The sequence below is a fragment of the Oncorhynchus clarkii genome, chromosome 32 (assembly GCF_045791955.1).
Source record: "Oncorhynchus clarkii lewisi isolate Uvic-CL-2024 chromosome 32, UVic_Ocla_1.0, whole genome shotgun sequence".
Lineage (NCBI taxonomy): Eukaryota > Metazoa > Chordata > Actinopteri > Salmoniformes > Salmonidae > Oncorhynchus > Oncorhynchus clarkii.
Window position 1 is genome coordinate 38,389,021 of NC_092178.1, and position 23,305 is coordinate 38,412,325.

At 42.8% G+C, this 23,305-nt stretch overlaps 1 protein-coding gene across 2 annotated transcripts in view; it reads left to right on the forward strand.

The window, feature by feature from the left end:
- The first annotated feature begins 572 nt into the window (after nt 1–572).
- Nucleotides 573–23,305, forward strand: part of LOC139392318 (tripartite motif-containing protein 46-like) — a 28,512-nt gene continuing 5,779 nt past the window's right edge. Inside the window, exons 1-8 of one of the 2 annotated variants that reach the window (XM_071140219.1) lie at nt 1,155–1,193; nt 15,127–15,391; nt 15,579–15,732; nt 16,910–17,108; nt 17,199–17,345; nt 17,737–17,832; nt 18,327–18,580; nt 23,092–23,213. In XM_071140219.1, coding sequence (XP_070996320.1) covers nt 1,170–1,193; nt 15,127–15,391; nt 15,579–15,732; nt 16,910–17,108; nt 17,199–17,345; nt 17,737–17,832; nt 18,327–18,580; nt 23,092–23,213 — 1,261 coding nt within the window. In that variant the 5' untranslated portion in view covers nt 1,155–1,169. Of the gene's footprint in view, nt 1,194–1,437; nt 1,558–5,550; nt 5,716–6,413; nt 7,068–15,126; nt 15,392–15,578; nt 15,733–16,909; nt 17,109–17,198; nt 17,346–17,736; nt 17,833–18,326; nt 18,581–23,091; nt 23,214–23,305 lie in introns of those variants that run through there. The other variant, XR_011629660.1, reaches the window with a different exon arrangement.

Genomic DNA, 23,305 nt, shown 5'->3' on the forward strand with positions numbered 1-23,305 from the left:
TATAGCAAGAATCGCGACACTGCCCCCTCTGAATGCACCTTCCAGTTTTTTACTTCTCCGCCTCTTCACACGTCGGTGGGGCAGGGAAGAGAACCTGGGTCGCTGGATTGAAAGGCAAACACCATCGCGCTAACAGGGTTAACTCACCCGGTGGGAATTGTGAAAATGACTCATATAGTGATGATCACTACAAAATATGTTATCTTTGCTGTTAATAAATGGGCCAAAGACCCAAGTACGTTTTGTAAAGCATTTACGAACATTTGCAATCCCACTTGACAGTGGCAAACAGGCATGTCCTGTTTACCATTTTTTTACACCAGTAATTTATTACGTAAAATATACATTTAACTGAGGCCACTTTAACATGGTTTATTAGGCTACACATGCTCTGACTACTGTAGCCCTTACCCCCGCCCCATTATATTGCAGTGTACCAGCAGAGACCGAAATCCCTGAAGCGTGGCACGGTGTCCAAGGTTGATGCGATTCCGTAGAGGAGGGCGGGAGAAATCTATCAAGAGGGCGGGAGTAGCCTATCAAGCGCATAATCTGGCAAACACTCTGAAAGGGGTGTGTGCATTTTCATGATCGGATTATCGTTTAGACCTAAATTGAATTTCGTTACAAATTGAATTTCTTTCTTCCATTTGGATTGATTGTTCTATTGCGTTGTATAATGTAGGCTATAGCCTTACGCGCTTGCGTCCATTTCCAATTTTATTGCGCAAAACATATGCCGTATTAAAGCAAGGCCTTCTCCATCTAAATAACGTGATCATCCAGGAGTTATGAATATCTATTTTGCAATATTTGCCTTCATGGCACCTGTTGTTATTGTTATGATAACGGTAGGGGTATCATGTGTAATTCATCGAAGGAGGCACAGTCGGATTGAACGCTCACTTCAATGATGGACGCTCTGGTTCGTGAGTAGCCTGTGTCTGTGATCGTGTCAGTGTGTGATTTGTCTGTGTTTACACGTGTTGTTGTTTTCCCGTTGTAGTTATAGCCTATGACATTTTATAGGCTAATGATGATGCATGCAGACAAATCTTCCTTTCACCCCTCCTTGTGGCGGGCAGAAATACCCCCTCCCCCCACCCCCCTTCAGTTTCTATCCTCTCCGGGAGCATCGCTCCGATTACCATGGAAGAAACCTTCCTATCATGGCGGCTAGATTCCAGGCGAAGGTAAGAAATGCGCTGTTCTGGTAACCAAGCCGGTAACAGACAGACATCGCATTGCACAGCAATTTGCGCTGTAATAGGCTATTTGGACAAATTGCTTGTGAGGACCAGTGGTATGTGGAGGATCCTGCCTGCACTCTAAAAAAATGTTGTTTTTATGGTGATTAACTGTCTGCCAGTAAATTAGGGGAGACCAGGGTTGTTTGTAACATAGGATAGTTGTAACACTCTCAATATCTCCAATCAGGAACAAGCTAGAATTATGTGACTGGCTGTGCACATGCTCAGTTTAGTCCTCAACCCTCATGTGAAGAAACACGGACCTGTGATAGACAGCAGATTTCATTGACAAGAATCTGATTTGGAGGTAAGAAATACTTTTTTTTACCAAAATTGTTTTTGTGATGGCATTACCTGCATTGTAGTTAGATTCACCAAACTTGTATCAGGTTCATAACCAGTGTGTGTAGATTGATGTAAGATAACAATGCAAGGGTCAGGGTTAGTTGTAACAAGCCTTCAGGGGTATGGTTTCAGTGCTGGGAATGCAAATTATGGGCCTGTCATGCCAAATAGTGTCCGCCCCCCGCATCGCAATACGATTTGATGTGATTGTCTAACAAGTTGGAAGACAAGGGTTGTTGAAATACTAGTCTAAGTAAATTTGCTCTGTTTTCTTTCTCTCTGTTTCTCCCTCTCTTTCTCTCTCTCTCCATCTCTCTCTCTGTCTTTCACTCTCTTCCCACCTCCCGCTCTCCCTCTCTCACTTTCATCTTTTCTGTCTGTCTGTCTGTCTGTCTGTCTGTCTGTCTGTCTGTCTGTCTGTCTCTCTCTCTCTCTCTGTCTAGCGAAGAAACTTAGCTAAGGGCAGTTGGAGCTACCATAATTGCTCACACCTATCCATTTGATTGATCAAGGTTAACTTGTAGCTAGATACCTCAATATGACAGACATAACTAAATGTATAGCTAGCAACACGTAGATAACCAACCAGATGGCTAAGTGTTGAAAAACGGTTGTTCAATAAATCCTTCCAGTGATCTAATTGAAGTTAACTATTAAACTTTACCCTGTGAATTTCTCTGCCCTACGAATGTTGCAACTCTTGTTCGAGATCAGCGATGCCTTCATAGTATTCCACCTGATTGGAAAGATAAAACAAAATCTCCTCGAGGGATGCCATTAAAGTGCAAGCTACATACATTCAGAAAGCTACAAAAACAGTTAGCTAGCTATCGTTAGCTAAATAAAACTGGCTAGCTAGCTGACAAATCAGGCTGAAGTACAGTGCATTCTTAAAGTATTAAGACCCTCACCCTTTTTCCACATTTTGTTATGTTACAGCCTTATTCTATGGATTAAATAAAAAATGTTCCACATCACTCTACACACAATACCCCATGATGACAAAGTGGAAACAGGTTTTTAGGCATTTGCTAATTTATTGCAAATAAAAAACAGAAATACCTTATTTACATAAGTGTTCAGACCCTTTTCTATGAGACTCTAATTGAGCTCAGTGCATCCTGTTTCCATTGACCATCCTTGAGATGTTTCTACAACTTGATTGGAGTCCACCTGTGGTAAATTTAAATTGATTGGACATGATTTGGAAATGCACACGTCTATATAAGGTCCCACAGTTGAAAGTGTATGTCAGAGCAAAAACCAAGCCATGAGGTCGAAGGAATTGTCCGTAGAGCTCAGAGACAGGATTGTGTCGAAGGCACAGATCTGGGGAAGGGTAATTTCTGCATCATTGAAGGTCCCCAAGAACACAGTGGCCTCCATCATTCTTAAATGGAAAAAGTTTGGAACCATCAAGATTCTTCCTAGAGCTGGGCGCCCGGCCAATCAGGGTAATTGGGGGAGAAGAGCCTTGGTCAGGGAGGTGGCCAAAAACCCGAAGGTCACTCTGGCAGAGCTCCAAAGTTCCTCTGTGGTGATGAGAGAACCTTCCAGAAGGACAACCATCTCTGCAGTACTCCACCAACCAGGCCTTTATGGTAGAGTGGCCAGGTGGAAGCCACTTCTCAGTAAAAGGCACATGGCAGCCTGCTTGGTGTTTGCCAAAAGGCACCTAATGGACTCTTAGACCATGAGAAAGAATATTCTCTGGTCTGATAAAACCAAGATTGATTGAACTTTTTGGCATGAATTCCAAGAGACACTTCTGGAGGAATCCTTGCACCATCCCTATGGTGAAGCATGGTGTTGGCAGCATAATGTTGTGGGGATGTTTTTCAGCGGCAGGGACTGGGAGACTAGTCAGGATTGAGAGAAAGATGAACAGAGCAAAGTACAGAGAAATCCTTGATGAAAACCTGCTCCAGAGTGCACCCGACCTAAGACTGGGGCGAAGGTTCATCTTCCAACTGGACAATGCAGGAGTGGTTTCGGGACAAGTCTTTGAATGTCTTTGAGTGGCCCAACCAGAGCTCGGACTTGAACCCGATCAAACGTCTCTGAAGAGACCTGAAAATCGCTGTGCAGTAACGCTCCCCATCCAACTTAACAGAGCTTGAGAGGATCTGAAGAGAAGAATGGGAGAAACTCCCCAAATACAGGTGTGCCAAGCGTGTAGCATCATCATACCCAAGTACTCAGTAAAGAGTCTGAATACTTAAATGTAATATTTATTTTATTTATTTTTGCTAAAATTTCTAAAAACACATTTTGGATTTGTCATTATGGGGTATTGTGTATAGATTGATTTAATATTTTTTTTAAATCCATTTTAGAATAAGGCTGTAACGTAACAAAATGTGGAAAAAGTCAAGAGGTCTGAATACTTTCCGAATGTACTGTAAATACATAGCTAGCGATGTCAATCTAAAATCAATCTAAAAACAGCTTACATTTTTTCTTCCTATTTGACAATATTTTCTTATATAAAGACAAATATCAAAGAAATAGTTTTTTTTCCTTTTCAGTATTTTCGGTCTTCTGAAGCAGTAGGTAGTCAGCAGGTATTCACCGTAAAAACAACGTCCTTGTAGAGCGATTTCTGAGGTAATATATTTGCTCGGACCGAGTGAGCACTTATGAGGTGAAATAGATCTAGAACGTCGTCCCTCTTCCGCGACGCTACAAGGTAAAATAGAGTCAAGCAACCAGCATAGCAAAGGACTCTTTGTTTCATTACGTAGGCCAGTCAGAATTTTGAAGTTCAAGCAACAGCCCTATCAATGGAACCTAGAGGTCATTGAATCCCATTGTGACGCAGGGGGAAGGGACACTTTTTGGCATGACAGGTCCCACCAAGCCTGTACCTCAGGAATACCCTACCACTGTCACAACTGTGACTCTGATTCAGTGAGCATGTCCAAGATTCAGTCACACACACACACACACACACACACACACACACACACACACACAGCACCCCTCTGTCTCTCTCAAACTCACTCACTCACACACACACGCAAACACACACCACAAACATTCAGCTGTTTTGTTCCGTTGTTTAGTTGTCAGATGTTTTTGGTTAGTTGAGAAGGGACAGTTAATGGAGTGTAAAAATACTAAACATTTTATGATTTGTATTATTTATTATTTCTGCCACACAAAAATATATGTTAAACATGGCAATGTTGTTCTCATGGTCTGAATAAAGGATTTCAATATTTTGTTGCATGTCATGATTTATGCAATTTTGCAAACTGTTTCACCCCAAGCCCTGTTACATCTGACCCGGGAGGTGGTGTAAATTGTAATTTCACTCCTTGTATTTGAGGAAAAAGTCACACCTTGTCAGTTTGATTTAGAGAAATAACACCTATACCAATTAGTATCAAATTTTGAATTTAGTACCTCAAACAATCTCTGAGAAATTGACAAAAATGCAAAAAGTGTTACAGCCATCCCTGGTCTTCCCTACATACCATTTTTTGGGGGGGGATTTTTTTAAATCGGCTGATTAGACTGAAAAACAAAGTAGTACATTGATCATTAGGGTAGAATGCAGGAAGTAAATACTTTTAAACATTTTTGAGAAATTATTCTTCTCTTAATGATTTTTTTCCTTAAAGTGTACTATTCATATCTGTTTAGTTCTTTACCTACACACGCTACTTTGTCATAAAAATACTTAGAATGTCTCAAACATGAACATTAATTTACTGTTCATGCATTCACAAGAGTTCAAATGTCAGTTACTTGTGTGATATCATCCTCTGAGTAAATGTATGAATTTAACATGTATATTCTGCATGTGATAAACTCCTACTTTACATTACATTACTGTATGTAGTTTCACTTACTTACTGACTTAGTCCTCTTTATTCCGATGCAAAACATAAGGCATTCCACAAGTAAGCTGCTTGCCTAGTAGCCTACTTATAATAGTTTCCACCCCCAGGATCACCATCACCCTCAGACACCATGGCACAGCCCACACCCCTGGAAGCCTCCCTGGGAGCCATCGTCATGACATTCCACAAGCATGCTGGCAGTGGAGATGCCAAGACCCTCAGCAAGAAAGCTAACCAACCTCATCAAGGCAGAGCTCTCCATCATCGCTGTGGTGAGTCATTGCAAGACCTCGGGACAGTTTTCCGGACACAGATTAAGCCTATAGTCCTGAACTAAAAAGCACTTTCAATTAAGATTAACAATTGAGCATGCCTTTTTTTGTGAAGATGGGATCCGCAGTGAGGACACGGCCGGCCCAACCGCTGTTGTTATTTTTTTTGCTTTGTTGGCAATGCATTGGTGAGGAGCGTCGTGCAATGTGATAAAAAGGAAATGCAATACGTATTGTGCTGTTCTATAGCGCGTGCAAGGATATCCGAGTGAAAAGTATAAATTGTTTGCAGTAACGTTTTTTGTTGTAATATCGCAAACGGTCGTGCCAGTTTTAAAGTCCAGTACTAGGCTTAATCTGTGTCTGGGAAACTAGTCCTTCACAAACTAGCAAATGCTATTTTTTATTGTTACGTGTTGTGATTTTAATAAAACATTTACATGAAATAAAGTTGAATTGAGATTGACTGATTATAATGCATGGATTCTCATTAATTTAGTAGCCTACTAATAACAGCAAAGTATAGATATCCTAATGTATTGTCTTCCTTGTGATCCAACCCCCCCCCCCCCCCCCCCCCCTTCACGTTCTCTTGACATGTGCGAAGTGTCAGCCATTCAGTGCGATTGACAACAAAATACTGAAATCCTAATGTATTGCGTCTTCCTTGTGATCCTGTATTACGTTGTCATGAGCAGAAGGGTGGTCCTGAAGGGGATGACCTGATGACGATGCTGGACCAGGACGGCGACGGCGCTCTGAACTTCATGGAGTACCTTACCCTGATTGTATCCCTTGCCTGCATGTGCAACTGCGTCCTGGAAGGGAAAATGTGTTTGCATTTCGTGAAAAAACCTGCCTGCCTCCATCTGCTTTCTACAGTGTATTGCATTAGGCCTACATGTCACACTAATGTCTCATATCTCATTGGGTAAATGGGTAAATGCCCTCCTCCCTGTGTCCACACGCATGCACGCACGCCCGCACAGACACAAAGGGTTGCATAACTCGGCAATAATTAAGAGACTGATCATCAAATACATGCACCCACATGGATTCATTGTCAGAAAGTAGCTCAGTTGGTAGTGCATGGCGCTTTCGACAACAGGATAGTGGGTTTGATTCCTGTGATCACCCGTTGTAAAATGTAGGCGCGCATGACTAAATCGCTTTGGATAAAAGCCTCTGCTATAAATGGCGTATAATGTTAGATTATATTATTATATTAAGATCTCAAGAATGCTGCTAAACAGAGCATAGCATGTGATATAGTAAACATTGTGTGTAGGCTATGTGTAGGCCTAAGTATTTACCGTGATATGTTTTATCTTTGCTGCTAATAAATGGGCAAAATCCCCAACCAAAGATCCACGTTTGGAAAGTGGTTTGTTTTGCACACGTTCATGAACATTTGCAATCCCGCCTGTGCTATAGACTCAAGTGTACTTTTTAAAATTCTGTTTATAAAGCTGTAGCAATTTTTTTAGTAAAACAAATAAATAAATTGAGGTCACTCTTTTTAGTAACAGGCCGGGTTTATTACGCATGCTCCGACTACTGTAGTCCTCACCCCGACAGAGACAGAAAAACTGAATCGTGGCAGAATTTCCGAGGCTGATGTGATTCGGTAAATGAAGGTTGAGAGACGACTAGTTGGGGAGTAGCCTACCAAGCACATAATCTGGCAGGATTTGGAATGGTGTGTGTATTTTCATGTTCGCTTTCATTTCCTTTGGTTACAAATTCCATTTCTCTCTTCCATTTGGCTTCATTTTTTATTTTGTTAAGGTTTTTTTGGAGGTTGTAGGCTCATGCGCATGCGTCCATTTCCAATAATGCGCAAATGTTTATTATGGCTAAATACGCTATATTGATCCAGGAGTTGTGAATATCTATTTTGCCGTTTTTGCCTTCATGACACCTGTTGTTATTGTTATGATAACAGTAGGCCTATCATGTCTAATTCATCGAAGGAGGCACACTCGGATTGAACGTTCACTTCTTCAATGATGGACGCTCTGGTTCGTATTAGTGTGAGTAACATGTATCTGGTCATGTCAGTGATTTGTATATGTTTACATGGTTGTTTCCCCGTTGTAGTCTACTAATAGCCTATTACATTTTATAGGCTAATGATGCAGGCAGTAGCCTAAAGCCTTGGCTACCAGAAACAGATCACCATTTATTTTCAGGTGTATGATTCGCGCCCATATGCATCTGTCGGACCCCTCTACGACATAATTTCTAACATTTAACACGGCTCAATGTAACACATTGGTATCTTTTTTTTAGGTGATATAGGCCTGTCTATACACTGTTTTCTAGAAAATCTATTCCCCTTCCACCCCATTCCTCTACATTGAATGTGGTCATGAATTCGTTATGATGGCCTAACTATTCTTCAACCTAGACCAAAAGGAAACATATATTTATGTTTTAAATAACACTATCATTTAACATACTATTCCCATTAGGCAATATTCCAATTTCCATTGAAATCACCTGCAAATATGTGGATGCCTACCAAATGCATTGAACCACTTATAGGCCTTTTATAGGCGTTACCCTTTTTGGGCAACATTTTTGAGAACTAGGCTATAAGGTGCTCTATCATGTATATATCTTTTTTGGGTGGACAACAAAAATGCTAAAGAAATGTAGACCATATGCCTACTCAAATGCAACATTAGACACTGGAAACAAATAATGGAGCCGTGCAACTAAAATGCTACGCGTTTTGTGCATGCTCCGGGGATGCGCAGGGACCACGGATGCTCGTTACCATGGAGACGGGATGCAGGAAAGCGTCGCGGTCTTGCGCAGCAGAGGGGGAGATAAAAAAAAAAACTAGGGTACCGAATATTGCACAGCGCAATGGGCTAACCTAGTTTTGAAAAATAAGAACAATGAAAGACTGAAAATAACAATTTTTTACGCACTATATTAACAGGAATGAAAAGGGAGTCCTTAAATATTTGCATCTCAAAACTCTCCCATGCCACACCTTGTGGCGGGGCAGAAATACCCCCGGCTTTCAGTTTCTACTATCCCCTCTGGGTGCGTCGCTCAGATTACTATGGAAGAAACCTTCATATCATGGCGCCTCGATTCCAGTTGAAGGTAAGAAATGCGCTGTAGCACAACGCGTGTTCTGGAAATCAAACCGGTGACAGACAGACATCGCATTGCAAATCAATTTTCCTATTTGGAAAACGAATTTGTGGGCGTCAATAGATTGTAGCCAGTGTAGCATAGCCTGTCTAGCCTATTGCTAATTTAGTCGCCGGTTGTTTTGAACAGAACAAGAAAGGACAGGACGGATTTGACATTGGTGAATGACAGCGATGTCTAACCATGTCCTGCTGGTAAATTATAAATGATCTTTCAGGTCTGCATGTTTTTTATGATGTGATGTGTGTGTGGATTGTTTGGTATTGCTTCATATAATACCCCCAAAAAATCGCTTTGGTGCAATTTCAACAAGTAGGCTGGCTATGTGGTACATTTTCACAACTGTAAGCACAAAAATCCAAACGAAAATGGCTCATGTTTCAAAACTCTAAGCACATTTTAAATTGACTGAGTACAACAAATTAATTCACAGTCACTTGTTAATTGCATCAAATCACTCTTTCAAGTTGGATACATATTCAATCGAAGTATCTGCTTTTCAAAATGCAATAAGCCTACTTTTGATATGATGTTCTTGTCATTTGTTAACAATACAATTAACTATCATTTAATCAAACTGCTCAAAACTGTTAACTACTGGACCAAAAGTAGTGTATAGTTAACGCATATACTGTACACTGAACAAAAAAATAAACACAACATGCAACAATTAAAAATATTTAACTTACATACAAGGAAATCAGTCAATTGAAATAAATTCATTAGGCGGTAATCTATGGATTTCACATGACTGAGAATACAGATATGCATATGTTGTCATGGATACCTTTAAAAAAAAAGGTAAGGGTGTGGATCAGAAAACCAATCAGTATCTGGTGACCACCATTTGCCTCATGCAGCGCGACACATCTCCTTCGCATAGAGTTGGTCAGGCTGTTGATTGTGACCTGTGGAATATTGTCCCACTACTCTTCACTGGCTGTGTGAAGTTGCTGGGTATTGGCAGGAGCTGGAACACACTGTCGTACACATCGATCCAGAGCATCCCAAACATTCTCAATGGGTGACATGTCTGGTGAATATGCAGGCCATGGAAGAACTGGGACATTTTCAGCTTCCAGGAATTGTGTACAGATCCTTGAGACACTGACTGGGCCGTGCATTATCATGCTGAAACATGAGGTGATGAATGACAAGACAATGGGCCTCAGGATTTCTTCAAGGTATCTCTCTGCATAAAAATTGCCAATCGATTAAAATGCAATTGTGTTCGTTGTCCGTAGCTTATGCCTGCCCATACCATAACCCCACTACCACCATGGGGCACTCTGTTCACAACGTTGAAACCACTCGCCCACACTGCGCCATACTGCCCGGCAATCTGCCTGGCATAGTTTAAACCGGGATTCATCTGTGAAATGCACACTTCTCCAGCTTGCCAGTGGTCATCGAAGGCGAGCATCTGCCCACAAGTCTGTTATGACACCAAACTGCAGTCAGGTTAAGACCCTTGTGAGGACGATGAGCACGCAAATGAGCTTCCCTGGGACGGTTTCTGACAGTTTGTGCAGAAATTCTTCGGTCGTGCAAACCGAAGAACCAAAAAGGGTTCTTCAAAGGGTTCTCCTATGGGGACAGCCGAAGAACCCTTTAAGGTTCTGGATAGCACCTTTTTCCCCCCTAAGAGTGTAGTGTACAATGCACTGCTGAAAGATCTGGGTTGTATATAGCAATATATTCCACTCGCTATCTGAATTTCATTGATGCACTGTAAGCGAATCCATTTTGTCAAGCAGATAGATAGGTGGTACCGCATCAGTTGACAAGTCACGTAGAAAACATGATCTTGTACAATCTTGCATGGGGCAGAAAACACTATGCTACGTTTTTAGCAAACTGCTTTACAATACCCCTATTTCTGATGATTTGTCCTATGTATGTACTGTATAGGGATAATAAAACGGTAACACTGACATATTTCTCAACGTCCTCACAACCTGCCATTGGATACAAAAAACGAAATGGTGCATGTCAATTTATAGTCAAGTACTGTATGGAAAATGCGTAGTTAAAATGACTAAATGGTGAGCCTATCATTATCTGATGTATTGGTGACTGAACCAAATGTGCACATGGTATTTCACGGAAAACTTAGATTTTTCATGAATGGCTCAGGGGTGAAAAATGTGTGAAACCCCAATGAATGCACAGTCAAAGTTTCTGAACATAAGATAGGGGAGGGGGTATTACAAGTGTTATCGGTTAAGAGTTTTTTACTTAAAATTTTGAAAATGTACCACTTATATCTGAATTTTTTTCCAAAGTGATTGAAAAAAACTGTAATGTGGGAAATGTATCAATTGATTTAGGCTGTGCTATATTTAAGCAATAAGGCACAAGGAAGTGTAGTATATTATCAATATACCGCAGCTACAGTGAGGGAAAAAAGTATTTGATCCCCTGCTGATTTTGTACATTTGCCCACTGACAAAGAAATGATCAGTCTATAATTTTAATGGTAAGTTTATTTGAACAGTGAGAGAGACAGAATAACAAACAAAAAAAATCCATAAAAATGCGTGTCAAAAATGTTATACGTTTATTTGCATTTTAATAATGAGGGAAATAAGTATTTGACCCCTCTGCAAAACATGACTTAGTACTTGGTGGCAAAACCCTTGTTGGCAATCACAGAGGTCAGACGTTTCTTGTAGTTGGCCACCAGGTTTGCACACATCTCAGGAGGGATTTCGTCCCACTCCTCTTTGTAGATCTTCTCCAAGTCATTAAGGTTTCGAGGCTGACGTTTGGCAACTCGACCCTTCAGCTCCCTCCACAGATTTTCTATGGGATTAAGGTCTGGAGACTGGCTAGGCCACCTTTTTCTTGAGCCACTCCTTTGTTGCCTTGGCCGTGTGTTTTGGGTCATTGTCATCCTGGAAAACCCATCTACGACCCATTTTCAATGCCCTGGCTGAGTGAAGGAGGTTCTCACCCGAGATTTGACGGTACATGGTCCTGTCCATCGTCCCTTTGATGTGGTGAAGTTGTCCTGTCCCCTTAGCAGAAAAACACCCCCAAAGCATAATGTTTCCACCTCCATGTTTGATGGTGGGGATGGTTTCTTGGGGTCATAGGCAGCATTCCTCCTCCCATAGGCAGCATTCCTCCTCCTCCAAACACGGCGAGTTGAGTTGATGCCAAAGAGCTCCATTTAGGTCTCATCTGACCACAACACTTTCACCCAGTTGTCCTCTGAATCATTCAGATGTTCATTGGCAAACTTCAGACGGACATGTATATGTGCTTTCTTGAGCAGGGGGGACCTTGCGGGCACTGCAGGATTTCAGTCCTTCACGGCGTAGTGTGTTACCAATTGTTTTCTTGGTGACTATGACTATAGACTTGCATGGAGCCCCAGGCCGAGGGAGATTGACAGTTCTTTTGTGTTTCTTCCATTTGCGAATAATCGCACCAACTGTTGTCACCTTCTCACCAAGCTGCTTGGCGATGGTCTTGAAGCCCATTCCAGTCTTGTGTAGGTCTACAATCTTGCCCCTGACATCCTTGGAGAGCTCTTTGGTCTTGGCCATGGTGGAGAGTTTGGAATCTGATTGATTGATTGCTTCTGTGGACAGGTGTCTTTTATACAGGTAACACACTGAGATTAGGAGCACTCCCTTTAAGAGTGTGCTCCTAATCTCAGCTCGTTACCTGTATGAAAGACACCTGGGAGCCAGAAATCTTTCTGATTGAGAGGGTCTCAAATAGTTATTTCCCTCATTAAAATGCAAATCAATTTATAACATTTTTAACATGCGTTTTTAAATTATTTTTATTTTTTTCTCTCTGTTCAAATAAACCTACCATTAAAATTATAGACGGATCATTTCTTTGTCAGTGGGAAAACATACAAAATCAGCAGGGGATCAAATACTTTTTTCCCTCACTGTAAGTGCTGTTCTTAAGCACGACACAATGCAGAGTGCCTGGATACAGCCCTTAGCTGTGGTATATTGCACATATACCACAAAACCCTGAGGTGCCTTATTACTATTATAAACTGGTTATCAATGTAATTAGAGCAGTAAAAATAAATGTTTTGTCATACCAGTGGTATATGGTCTGATATACCACAGCTGTCAGCCAATCAGCATTCAGGGCTTGAACCACCCAGTTTATATTGTTGCTTAAATCATATAATCAAATGCAAATAATGTAATTCAAGTGGATGTGATTAGTTTAGAAAATTCAAAGGGAGGTTGTTATCCTCTCCCCTCTCCCCTCTGCAATCAATATAATGGATATGTTAGATTAAGTGGTTTTCAATGTAATCTGTCTGATTAAATTGTGGCAGTGTGTGTGTGTGTGTGTGTGTGTGTGTGTGTGTGTGTGTGTGTGTGTGTGTGTGCTATCAATGTTAATGCATTCCTGCAGCAGTTACACTCTCATAAAAAAAGGGTTCCAAAAGGGTTCTTTGGCTGTCCCCATAGGAGAACCCTTTTAGGTTTAATGTTGAACCCCTCTGTAGAAAAGGGTTCTACCTGGAACCAAAAATGGTTATTCAAAGGGTTCTCCTATGGGGACAGCCGAAGAACCCTTTTAGGTTCTGGATAGCACCTTCGCTGCTACAGTTTACAGGGGGATTTCCTTCATTCATTCACTCACTCATTCACTCATTAATTCATTAATTTCCTTCACTCAGAGTAGGAATGCTGATCTAGGATCAGGTCCCCCCTGTCCATGTAATCTTACCCATTATGATCTAAAAAGTTAAACAGCTAGAATCTAGCCGCTAGCTGTTTTAGCCAAAGCTTTATGTCTCAGACCTCTGTCAAGGGCAACCACAGAAGCAACACACCTAGTCTTGGACCTATCAGTGCCCACTGTCTAGCTCTAAGGGACACGCTATCTTCAGCATTACAAATGCATTTCCTCCATTCATCCTTCCGATCTAGGTCTGTATTCATAAAACGTCTCAGAGTAGGAGTGCTGGTCTTGGATCAGGTCCCACTGTCTATATAGATCTTATTCATTATGCTCGAAAAGGCTCAACTGATTATAGATCAGCACTTCTGCAGGAAACTTTATGAATACACCCAGGTATGGTGTGTGTGACAGCAGGGAGCACCCGTCTATACAGCAGAGGTGTGTGGAATGAACTCATCGGGACCAGGGGTCACACACACACACACACACACACACACACACACACACACACACACACACACACACAAACTCACATACACACACACACACAAACTCACATACACACACACACACTCCGGATCAGGCGTGTGCAGGAATTACAAAATGTCTGGTCCTCCTTCCTTATTGATATTTAACGCGTCTCACACTGTTTTGACAGCCCATTGAGGACAGCTATTTATAAAGCCCACTGTCATAATGTCACGTTAACACTTAGCTAGAGAAATCTCTGCCCTCTCTCACGCTACGGCTGCATCCCAAATGGCACTCTATTATCTATATCAGGGGTATTCAACTCTTACCCTACGAAGTCCGGAACCTCCTGGTTTTCTGTTCTACCTGATAATTAATTACACTCACCTGGTGTCCCGGTCTAAATCAGTCCCTGATTATAGGGGAACAATGAAAAAATGCGGTGGAATTGGTTTCGAGGCCCATAGTTCAGTTCGATGGCCCTATATAGTGCATTCTTTTTTACCAAGGCCATAAGGCTCTGGTCAAAGTTAGTGCACTATATAGGGACTAGGGTGTAATTTGGGATGTCAGCCTATCTCTCCTCCTTCGACCTCTCAGCCTCTCTGTATCTCACTCAGTTACCGAGCTCATCTCCTGTGCTCTGTGTTCTCGTGACTTGCATGTTTATGGATCTTGAGTGCTGCGGTTTATTGTAGTTGGTGGTGCAGCTATTTGTTTTATTTCTATAACTCTCTTAAATTTTCTTCATGTCATTCCTCTGTTTCTGTCCCGTACATACTTCGGTCTCTTTTCAAAAAATGTATTATAAATTCATCCCTGGACACCCTCCATTTTTGTTGTTGTCTTGGTGGGTTCATTTTAGTTCAATTAATTACAGTAATTCCCTTGAATATCAATGTAGTAGAGACTCCCCATTTATATTACATTTAGGTCATTTAGCAAACACTCTAACCAGAGCGACGTACAGTAGTGGCCCACAACCCTGACCTTGCAAGCGCCATGCTCTGCCAACTGAGCGACATGGGACAGCCTTAGCTCTGTCTATCTGCTGTACCTGTGTGATTCATTGACTCTCTCCATCTCCCTCCTCCCTAGTCTAACATGAAGAGCATGGAGCGCGAGCTGCATTGCCCGGTGTGTAAGGAGATCGTCAAGCAGCCTGTGGTCCTGCCGTGTCAGCACAGCGTCTGTCTGATGTGTGCCTCCGAGGTCCTGGTTCAAAATGGCTACCCTCCTCCGGAGTTGCCGCCCGAGCCCAACTCTCCTGCCTCCACCCCCAACACCCGCTCTCCCCACCAGGCACGCAGGCCCATGCCCAGCAAGGCCGACCATCGACCCATTGACCGCGTGCTACGTTCAGGTAATGTTTGTGTGTGAGTGTGTGCACATGAGAGAGAGTGTGTGTGTCTTTAGATTCAATGTCGAATGTGACGACCAATAGGACTAGTCTGGGGATGCGATGGGAATACACACATCCTCCTCTGATTCTTGTTTTTACTCTATTCTCCTCCACCCTTTACCCATCCCCTCTCCCACCCTGTATCCAGGATTTGGTACCTATCTGTCGCCGGGGCGACGGCGTAAGGAACCACCCCATGCAATGTTATTTCCATGCCCGCCCTGTGGGAGGGAGGTAGAGCTGGGAGAGAAGGGTCTGGCTGACTGCCTGCGTAACCTCACCTTGGAGCGCATTGTAGAGAGGTAACACACACACACTTATACACACTTACGCGTATGCACAATCATATGGAGGGGAGGTGTCGGTTCATGGTCTTGTGACCCCTTACGTGAAAAATCGAGAATTTCACGTGATCCCATGTGATCTTATCTGAAGTTAATGTGATAACATGCAAAACACATGATCACATTTGGTGTTCCGAAATGACGTTTTCACATGATTTTCAGAATTTTCCGTGAAATCGTGGTTCTTCTGTAAGGGAGGATGTAGCCCTCCCTGCCTGCAAAATCAGTGTCACCATCAGGAAGGAATTTCTGTTTAAGATTTTTGTTTCCCAAGAGGTTCAGATCTCACATTTGAGTCATTTAGCAGACACTCTTATCCAGAGCAACTTACAGGAGCAGTTAGGGTTACGTGCCTTGCTCAAGGGCACCTTGACATTTTTTTCACCTAGTCGGGGATTTGAACCAGCGACCTTTCGGTTATTGGCCTAGCCTCTTAACCGCTAGGCTACCTGCTGCCCCTGACACACACACACACGCGCACACACACATGCACATGCACAAACACACTCAGACAAAGATACCTATAAAAACAGCATTCACACTGTGTGGTGGTCGGTTGTTACATGCCTCTATGCTGCAGGGTAGGCTATAGTGTAACATTTCACTTAGTAGCAGCTTTAGCCCCTTAAATAGTGAGTGAGAGAGCGTGTCCAAGTTCTGCGTCCCAAATGGCACCCTGCTAAAAAGTAGCGCGGACCCTGGTCAAAAGTAATGCACTACATAGTGGGAATAGGGTGCCAAGTGCTGACTCTTGTTAATCAGCGTGAAGCTGCGCTAGAGAGGAAGCTAGCAGAGCTCCTGCAACCTACTGCAGCAGGACATACACTGCACTTCCACTGGACTACTGCAGTGTAACTGCAAGCAACTTATTTCCCCCTGTACAGTAATCTCTTTATGATATTTATCACCATGTCTTACCCAACCACTCTCTCTCTGTCTTGGCACCGTTTTCTCCTTCCACCGTATTCTTTTTTGTCTCTCTTTTTTCCCACTTCTTTTCACCTTCACTCACCCCCTTTCCACTTCGATCCAGCCCTAATTCGCCCAATGCTCTCTCTTTCTCTCCCCTATCCTCCTCCCTTTAATCATTCCCCTCTCCCCCCCCCCCACTCCCTCTCTCCCCTCCTCCTCTCAGATACAGACACACAGTGAGCCTAGGCAGTGTGGCTGTGATGTGTCAGTTCTGCAAGCCTCCCCAGTCCCTGGAGGCCACTAAGGGCTGCGCCGACTGCCGAGCCAGCTTCTGTAACGAGTGTTTCAAGCTCTACCACCCCTGGGGGACACCGCGCGCCCAGCACGAACACGTCCAGCCCACCCTCAACTTCAGGCCCAAGGTGAGGCCTGCCTCTCTCTCATCCCTCTCTGTCCTCTCTCATCCCTCTCTTCTCTCCTCTCTCTCATCCCTCTTGCCTCTACTCCTCAAGGTTCTGTCGTGTCCTGAGCATGACCAGGAGCGTCTGCACTTCTACTGTAGGACGTGCCAGCGGTTGCTGTGCCCGCTCTGCAAGCTGCGCCGCGTACACGCCGGGCACAAAGTGGCACCAGTCGCCCAGGCCTACCAGACTCTCAAGGTGGGCATCTGGGTGCAATAGCTTAATTGGTTATAGCATGATTCCTGCATTGGCCTTATACTGTACAATATACTGAATAATGTATGTAATACCTTTTAGCTGCTTTGCATAAAAGTATCTGCTAAATGGCAATAGTTGTTATACTCAGTGGCATTAGTGGATATCACATGCAATGGAGATTGGCCCTCAATGGTTGGTGGTTAGTCTAGTAGTACAGTGCATGACAGGAAAGGGGTAAGAGTAGCCATTGAACTGTGGGTTTAGATCATCCAGTGTGTAAGAGATGAGTACAGTTAAAATGTAGTGCAATTAAGAGCTACTGTTGTGCATTAGGATTTAAGTCTGGTCTGGGTGTTAAACTCTTTGTTTGTTGTCACTGTTTATTTGTCAGGACAAGATTACCAAGGAGATGAACTACGTTCTGGCCAACCAAGAGACGGTGCTGGGCCAGATCACACAGCTGGAGAGTGCCATCACTCAGACAGAGGTGACTAAATAATACTGCAGTCTGCAGAGCTCCAGAAATACCCCACCAGAGGAGTATACTATAAAGCAGCTAACTTTGATAAAGAACCAGCAATAACTATAGATTTTCTGGTTTGTGAAGAAAGTTCAACTTCGACATGTGTTTTTGGTTGTTGAGTCAATTAGACCATGGCCATTTCAAGTTATTTCAGAATATTTAGGCAAATTAGGATCATTGATCCTACTGACCACACCACGATGGACAACACTGTTTACCACAGTAAGTAAACATCATATGCTACTGTATTCTGTATATGAAATATCTTGCTCTATGGTCCTAACTTGTGTGTTGCTGTGTAATACATAATCTCTGTGGTCCACCTAACCTCTCTGTGTGTTGCTGTCTGACTGTGTTAATCACAGAATGAAATAGAACACAACTCTAGAATAATATAGATTCATATACAGTATATCTCTATGGTCCTAACCTCCCTGTGTGTTGCTGTCTGTCCCCAGGCCAACAGCGTAGCGGCACGGGAGCAGCTGTCCCAGAGCGTGAGGGACCTGACTGCCCTCCTCGCAGAGCGCCACGCCTCATTGACCGAGGCCCTGGAGAGGGCGAGACAGAAGCGGGGTGAGGCGTTGGCGGGCCAGGTGGCGGAGAGGCGGAGCCTGCTGGAGCATGCAGGCCTCATGGCGTTGTCCCAGGAGCTGCTGAAGGAGACGGACCCGCCCTGCTTCGTCCAGGCAGCGCGCCAGACACACAGCAGGTACACACAATAGGTCTGACTGGCTGGACAGCAGACAGCGTGGCAACTTAAACAATAGCACCCTATTGTTATACAAATAACACCCTATTCCACATAGGGTTCTGGTCAAAAGCACTGTAGGGAATAGTGTGCTATTAGGGACGCATACCCAGGACTCTTTAACTCCCCAGTTTTGTTGTTTGTTCATTTTTCTGTTCCTTTGTTTGTTTGTTTCTCTGTTGTTATTGTTCCATTTCTACTCCCACTCCTTCTATCAATGTCTATTGTCTATGCTTCTTTCCTTTTTCTGTGTGTTTTCGTTGCTCATCCCACATCACCAGAAAAATAACAAATGACCCAAGAGGGAACCATTATACCTGTTAGATCAAAATAACATGGCGTGGTTTTAGTGATGTTGTTCTTTGTTAAACTCAGCAAAAAAAGAAACGTCCTCTCACTGTCAACTGCGTATATATTTTCAGCAAACTTAACATGTGTAAATATTTGTATGAACATAACAAGGTTCAACACCTGAGACATACACTTAACAAGTTCCACAGACATGTGACTAACAGAAATGAAATAATGTGTACCTGAACAAAAGAGGGGTCAATATCAAAAGTAACAGTCAGTATCTGGTGTGGCCACCAGCTGCATTAAGTACTGCAGTGCATCTCCTCCTCATGGACTGCACCAGATTTGCCAGTTCTTGCTGTGAGATGTTACCCCACTCTTCCACCAAGGCCCCTGCAAGTTCACAGACATTTCTGGTGGGAATGGCCCTAGTCCTCACCCTCCAATCCAACAGGTCCGAGACGTGCTCAATGGGATTGAGATCTGGGCTCTTCGCTGGCCATGGCAGAACACTGACATTCCTGTCTTGCAGGAAATCACGCATAGAACAAGCAGTACGGCTGGTGGCATTGTCATGCTGGAGGGTCATGTCAGGATGAGCCTGCAAGAAGGGTACCACATGAGGGAGGAGGATGTCTTCCCTGTAATGCACAGCGTTGAGATTGCCTGCGATGACAACAAGCTCAGTCCGATGATGCTGTGACACACCGCGCCAGACCATAATGGTCCCTCCAACTCCAAATCGATCCCGCTCCAGAGTACAGGCCTCGGTGTAACACTCATTCCTTCGACGATAAACGCGAATCCGATCATCACCGCTGGTGAAACAAATCCGCGACTCGTCAGTGAAGAGCACTTTTTGCCAGTCCTGTCTGGCCCAGCGACGTTGTTGCCGGTGATGTCTGGTGAAGACCTACAAGCCCTCAGTCCAGCCTCTCTCAGCCTATTGCGGACAGTCTGAGCACTGATGGAGGGATTGTGTGTTCCTGGTGTAACTCGTGCAGTTGTTGTTGCCATCCTGTACCTGTCCCACAGGTGTGATGTTCTGATGTACCGATCAAGGGGCAGGTGTTGTTACAAGTGGTCTGCCACTGCAAGGGAGGTCAGCTGTCCGTCTTGTCTCCCTGTAGCGCTGTCTTAGGCGTCTCACAGTACAGACATTGCAATTCATTGCCTTGGCCACATCTGCAGTCCTCATGCCCCCTTGCAGCATGCCTAAGGCACGTTCACGCTGTCACGAACGTCCTAGTGAGGAGACCAAAGAGCAGCGTGATGTGAATACACCCTTTTAATGATAGATGAAAACAAACACGAAGTACACTAAACAAACAAACAAACAAAATATCAAAACGAACGTGAAGCTATACTACAAACGTTCAGACACAGGCAACTAGACATCGACAATAACCACGAAATACCCAAAGAAGATGGCTGCCTAAATATGGTTCCCAATCAGAGACAACGATAAACAGCTGTCTCTAATTGAGAACCAATCTAGGCAACCATAGACACACATAAACACCTAGATGATAAACAACCCCATAAACCTACAACACCCCATGTCACACCCTGACCTAACCAAAATATATAAAGAAAACAAAGAATACTCAGGTCCCGGTGTGACACACGCAGATGAGCAGGGACCCTTGGCATCTTTCTTTTGGTGTTTTTCATTTTTCAGAGTCAGTAGAAAGACCTCTTTAGTGTCCTAACTTTTCATAACTGTGACCTTAATTGAAAAGCTGTTAGTGTCTTAACAACCTTTCCACAGGTGCATGTTCATTAATTGTTTATGGTTCATTGAACAGGCATGGGAAACAGTGTTGAAACCCTTTACAATGAAGATCTGTGAAGTTATTTGGGTTTTTATTAATTATCTTTGAAAGACAGGCTCCTGAAAAAGGAATGTTTCTTTTTTTGCTGAGTTTAGTTGTGCTCCAACCGGTGTTCACTGTTTCCAATGATAGTTTGTCTGACTGACAATGGATCCGTGGCATGAAACATGTACAGTCCCTTCCGATCTACACACAAATACTCCATGATTTCACGGTGGAATTATGTTTTTAGAAATTCATAAAAAATGAAAAGCTGAAATGTCTTCAGTCAACAAGTATTCAACCCCTTTGTTTTGGAAAGCCTAAATAAGTTCAGAAGTAAAAATGTGCTTAACAATTTGCATAATAAGTTGCATGGACTCATTCCATGTTCAATAATAGTGGTTAACCTGATTTTTTAATAACTACCCCCATCTCTGTACCCCAAACATACAGTTAGTTTCAAACCTGTAAGGACCCTCAATCGAGTAGTGAATTTCAAACACTGATTCAACCACAAAGACCAGGGAGGTTTTTCAAAGCTTCGCAAAGAAGGAGACTGATTGCTAGATGTGTAAAAAAAAAAAGTTTAAAAAAGCAGATGCTGAATATCCCTTTGAGCATGGTGAAGTTGTTAATTCGACTTTGGATGGTGTATCAATAAACCCAGTCACTACAAAGATAGAGGCGTCCTTCCTATCTCAGTTGCCAAAGAGGAAGGAAACTGCTCAGGGATTTTACCATGAGGCCAAAGGTGATATTAAAAGAGTTACAGAGTTTAATGGTTGTGATATGAGAAAACTTAGGATGGATCAACAACATTGTATTTACTCCAGACTGAAAATAAGGAAGCCTGTACAGAATAAAAATACAAAAACATGCATCCTGTTTGCAACAAGGCACTTAAATAATACTGCAAAAAATGTGGCAAAGAAATTTACTTTTTGTCCTGAATACAAAGCGTTGGGGCAAATCCAACAACACATAACTGAGTACCACTCTTCATATTTTTTGAAGAATGGTGGTGACTGCATCATGTTATGGTATGCTTGTAATCTGCAAGGACTAGGGAGGTTTTTAGGATAGAAAATAAATAGAATAGAGGTACACACAAGCAAAATCCAAGAAGAAAACCTGGTTCAGTCTGCTTTCCTACAGGCACTGGAAGACAAATTCACCTTTATTCAGGACAAAAACCTGAAACACAAGGCCAAATCTACACTGAGTTGCTTACCAAGATGACACTGAATGTTTCTGAGTGGCCGAGTTACAGTTTTGACTAAAATCGGTTTGAGAATCTATCGCAAGACTTGGAAATGGCTGTCTAACAATGGTCAACAATCAACTTGACAGAGCTTGAAGAATGTAAAAAAGAATAATGGTCAAATATTGTACAATCCAGGTGTGCAAAGCTCTTAGAGACTTACCCATAAAGATTCACTGCTGTAATCACTGCCAAAAGTGATTCAGGGGTGTGAATACTTATCTACATTTAATATTTCTGTATTTAGTTTTCAATAAATTTGCCCCCAAAAATGTGAACATGTTTTCATTTTGTCGTTATGGGGTATTGTGTGTAGCTGGGTGAGAAAATGTTTTATTTAATCTATTTTGAATTCAGGCTGTAACACAACAAAATGTGAAATAAGTCACTGTATGTGAAAATGAACATTCCAAAATGAACTGCAAAGCACACTGGGTATTATTATTGGCCTTTTTTGGGGATCATGTCTTGATGGGATACAGCTTAGCCTAATTCTCCTAACCTGCTACGTTAATTTGCCTAACCCTCTGCATATGTACTTGTCACACCCTGACCTCAGAGAGACGTTTTATTTCTCTATTTGGTGAGGTCAGGGTGTGATGTGGGGTGGGCATTCTATGTTTTGTATTCCTTTTTTTCTATCGTTGTCTCTGATTGGGAATCAAACTTAGGTAGCCTGTTTTCCCATCTATGTTGTGGGATCTTGTTTTTTGTTAGCTCTGTGAAGCCGGCAGAACGTGAAGGTCGTTATGTCGTTTTTGTTTGGTGTTCTGAGTATTAAACAAGTCAAAATATATTTCATATTTGACATTCTTCCAATAGCCAGATTTGATGACAGATTTGCAAACTCTTCTACAATGTAGAAAATAGTAGAAATAAAGAAAAACCTTTGAATGAGTAGGTGTTCTAAAACTTTTGACTGGTAGTGTACATGTTACAGAAATACTGCCTATCTCTGTGTGTATTACCCAATGATAAAATTGACTCCCTCCCCCAACTTGTTGTATGTCTCGTCTACTCCCAAACAATTCATCTAAATGTATCTCCCTTTCTTTCTCCCTCCCCTCTCTCCATCTCCCCCCCTCCACGCTCTCTCCAAGGTTATCCACGTCCATCGAGGGGCTGCAGTGTTTCTCTCTGGCCGCTGATCCCTCCTTCAGACACTTCCAGCTGGATGTCTCCAAAGAGCTTAAACTCCTCACAGACCTGCAGTTCATCCAGGGTGAGACAGAGGAGGAGAAAAAGATAAAGGAGGGGACCTGGGGCTAGGGAAGGGTAGCGGGATAGAGTCCACAAGAGAGAGGATAAGAGGAG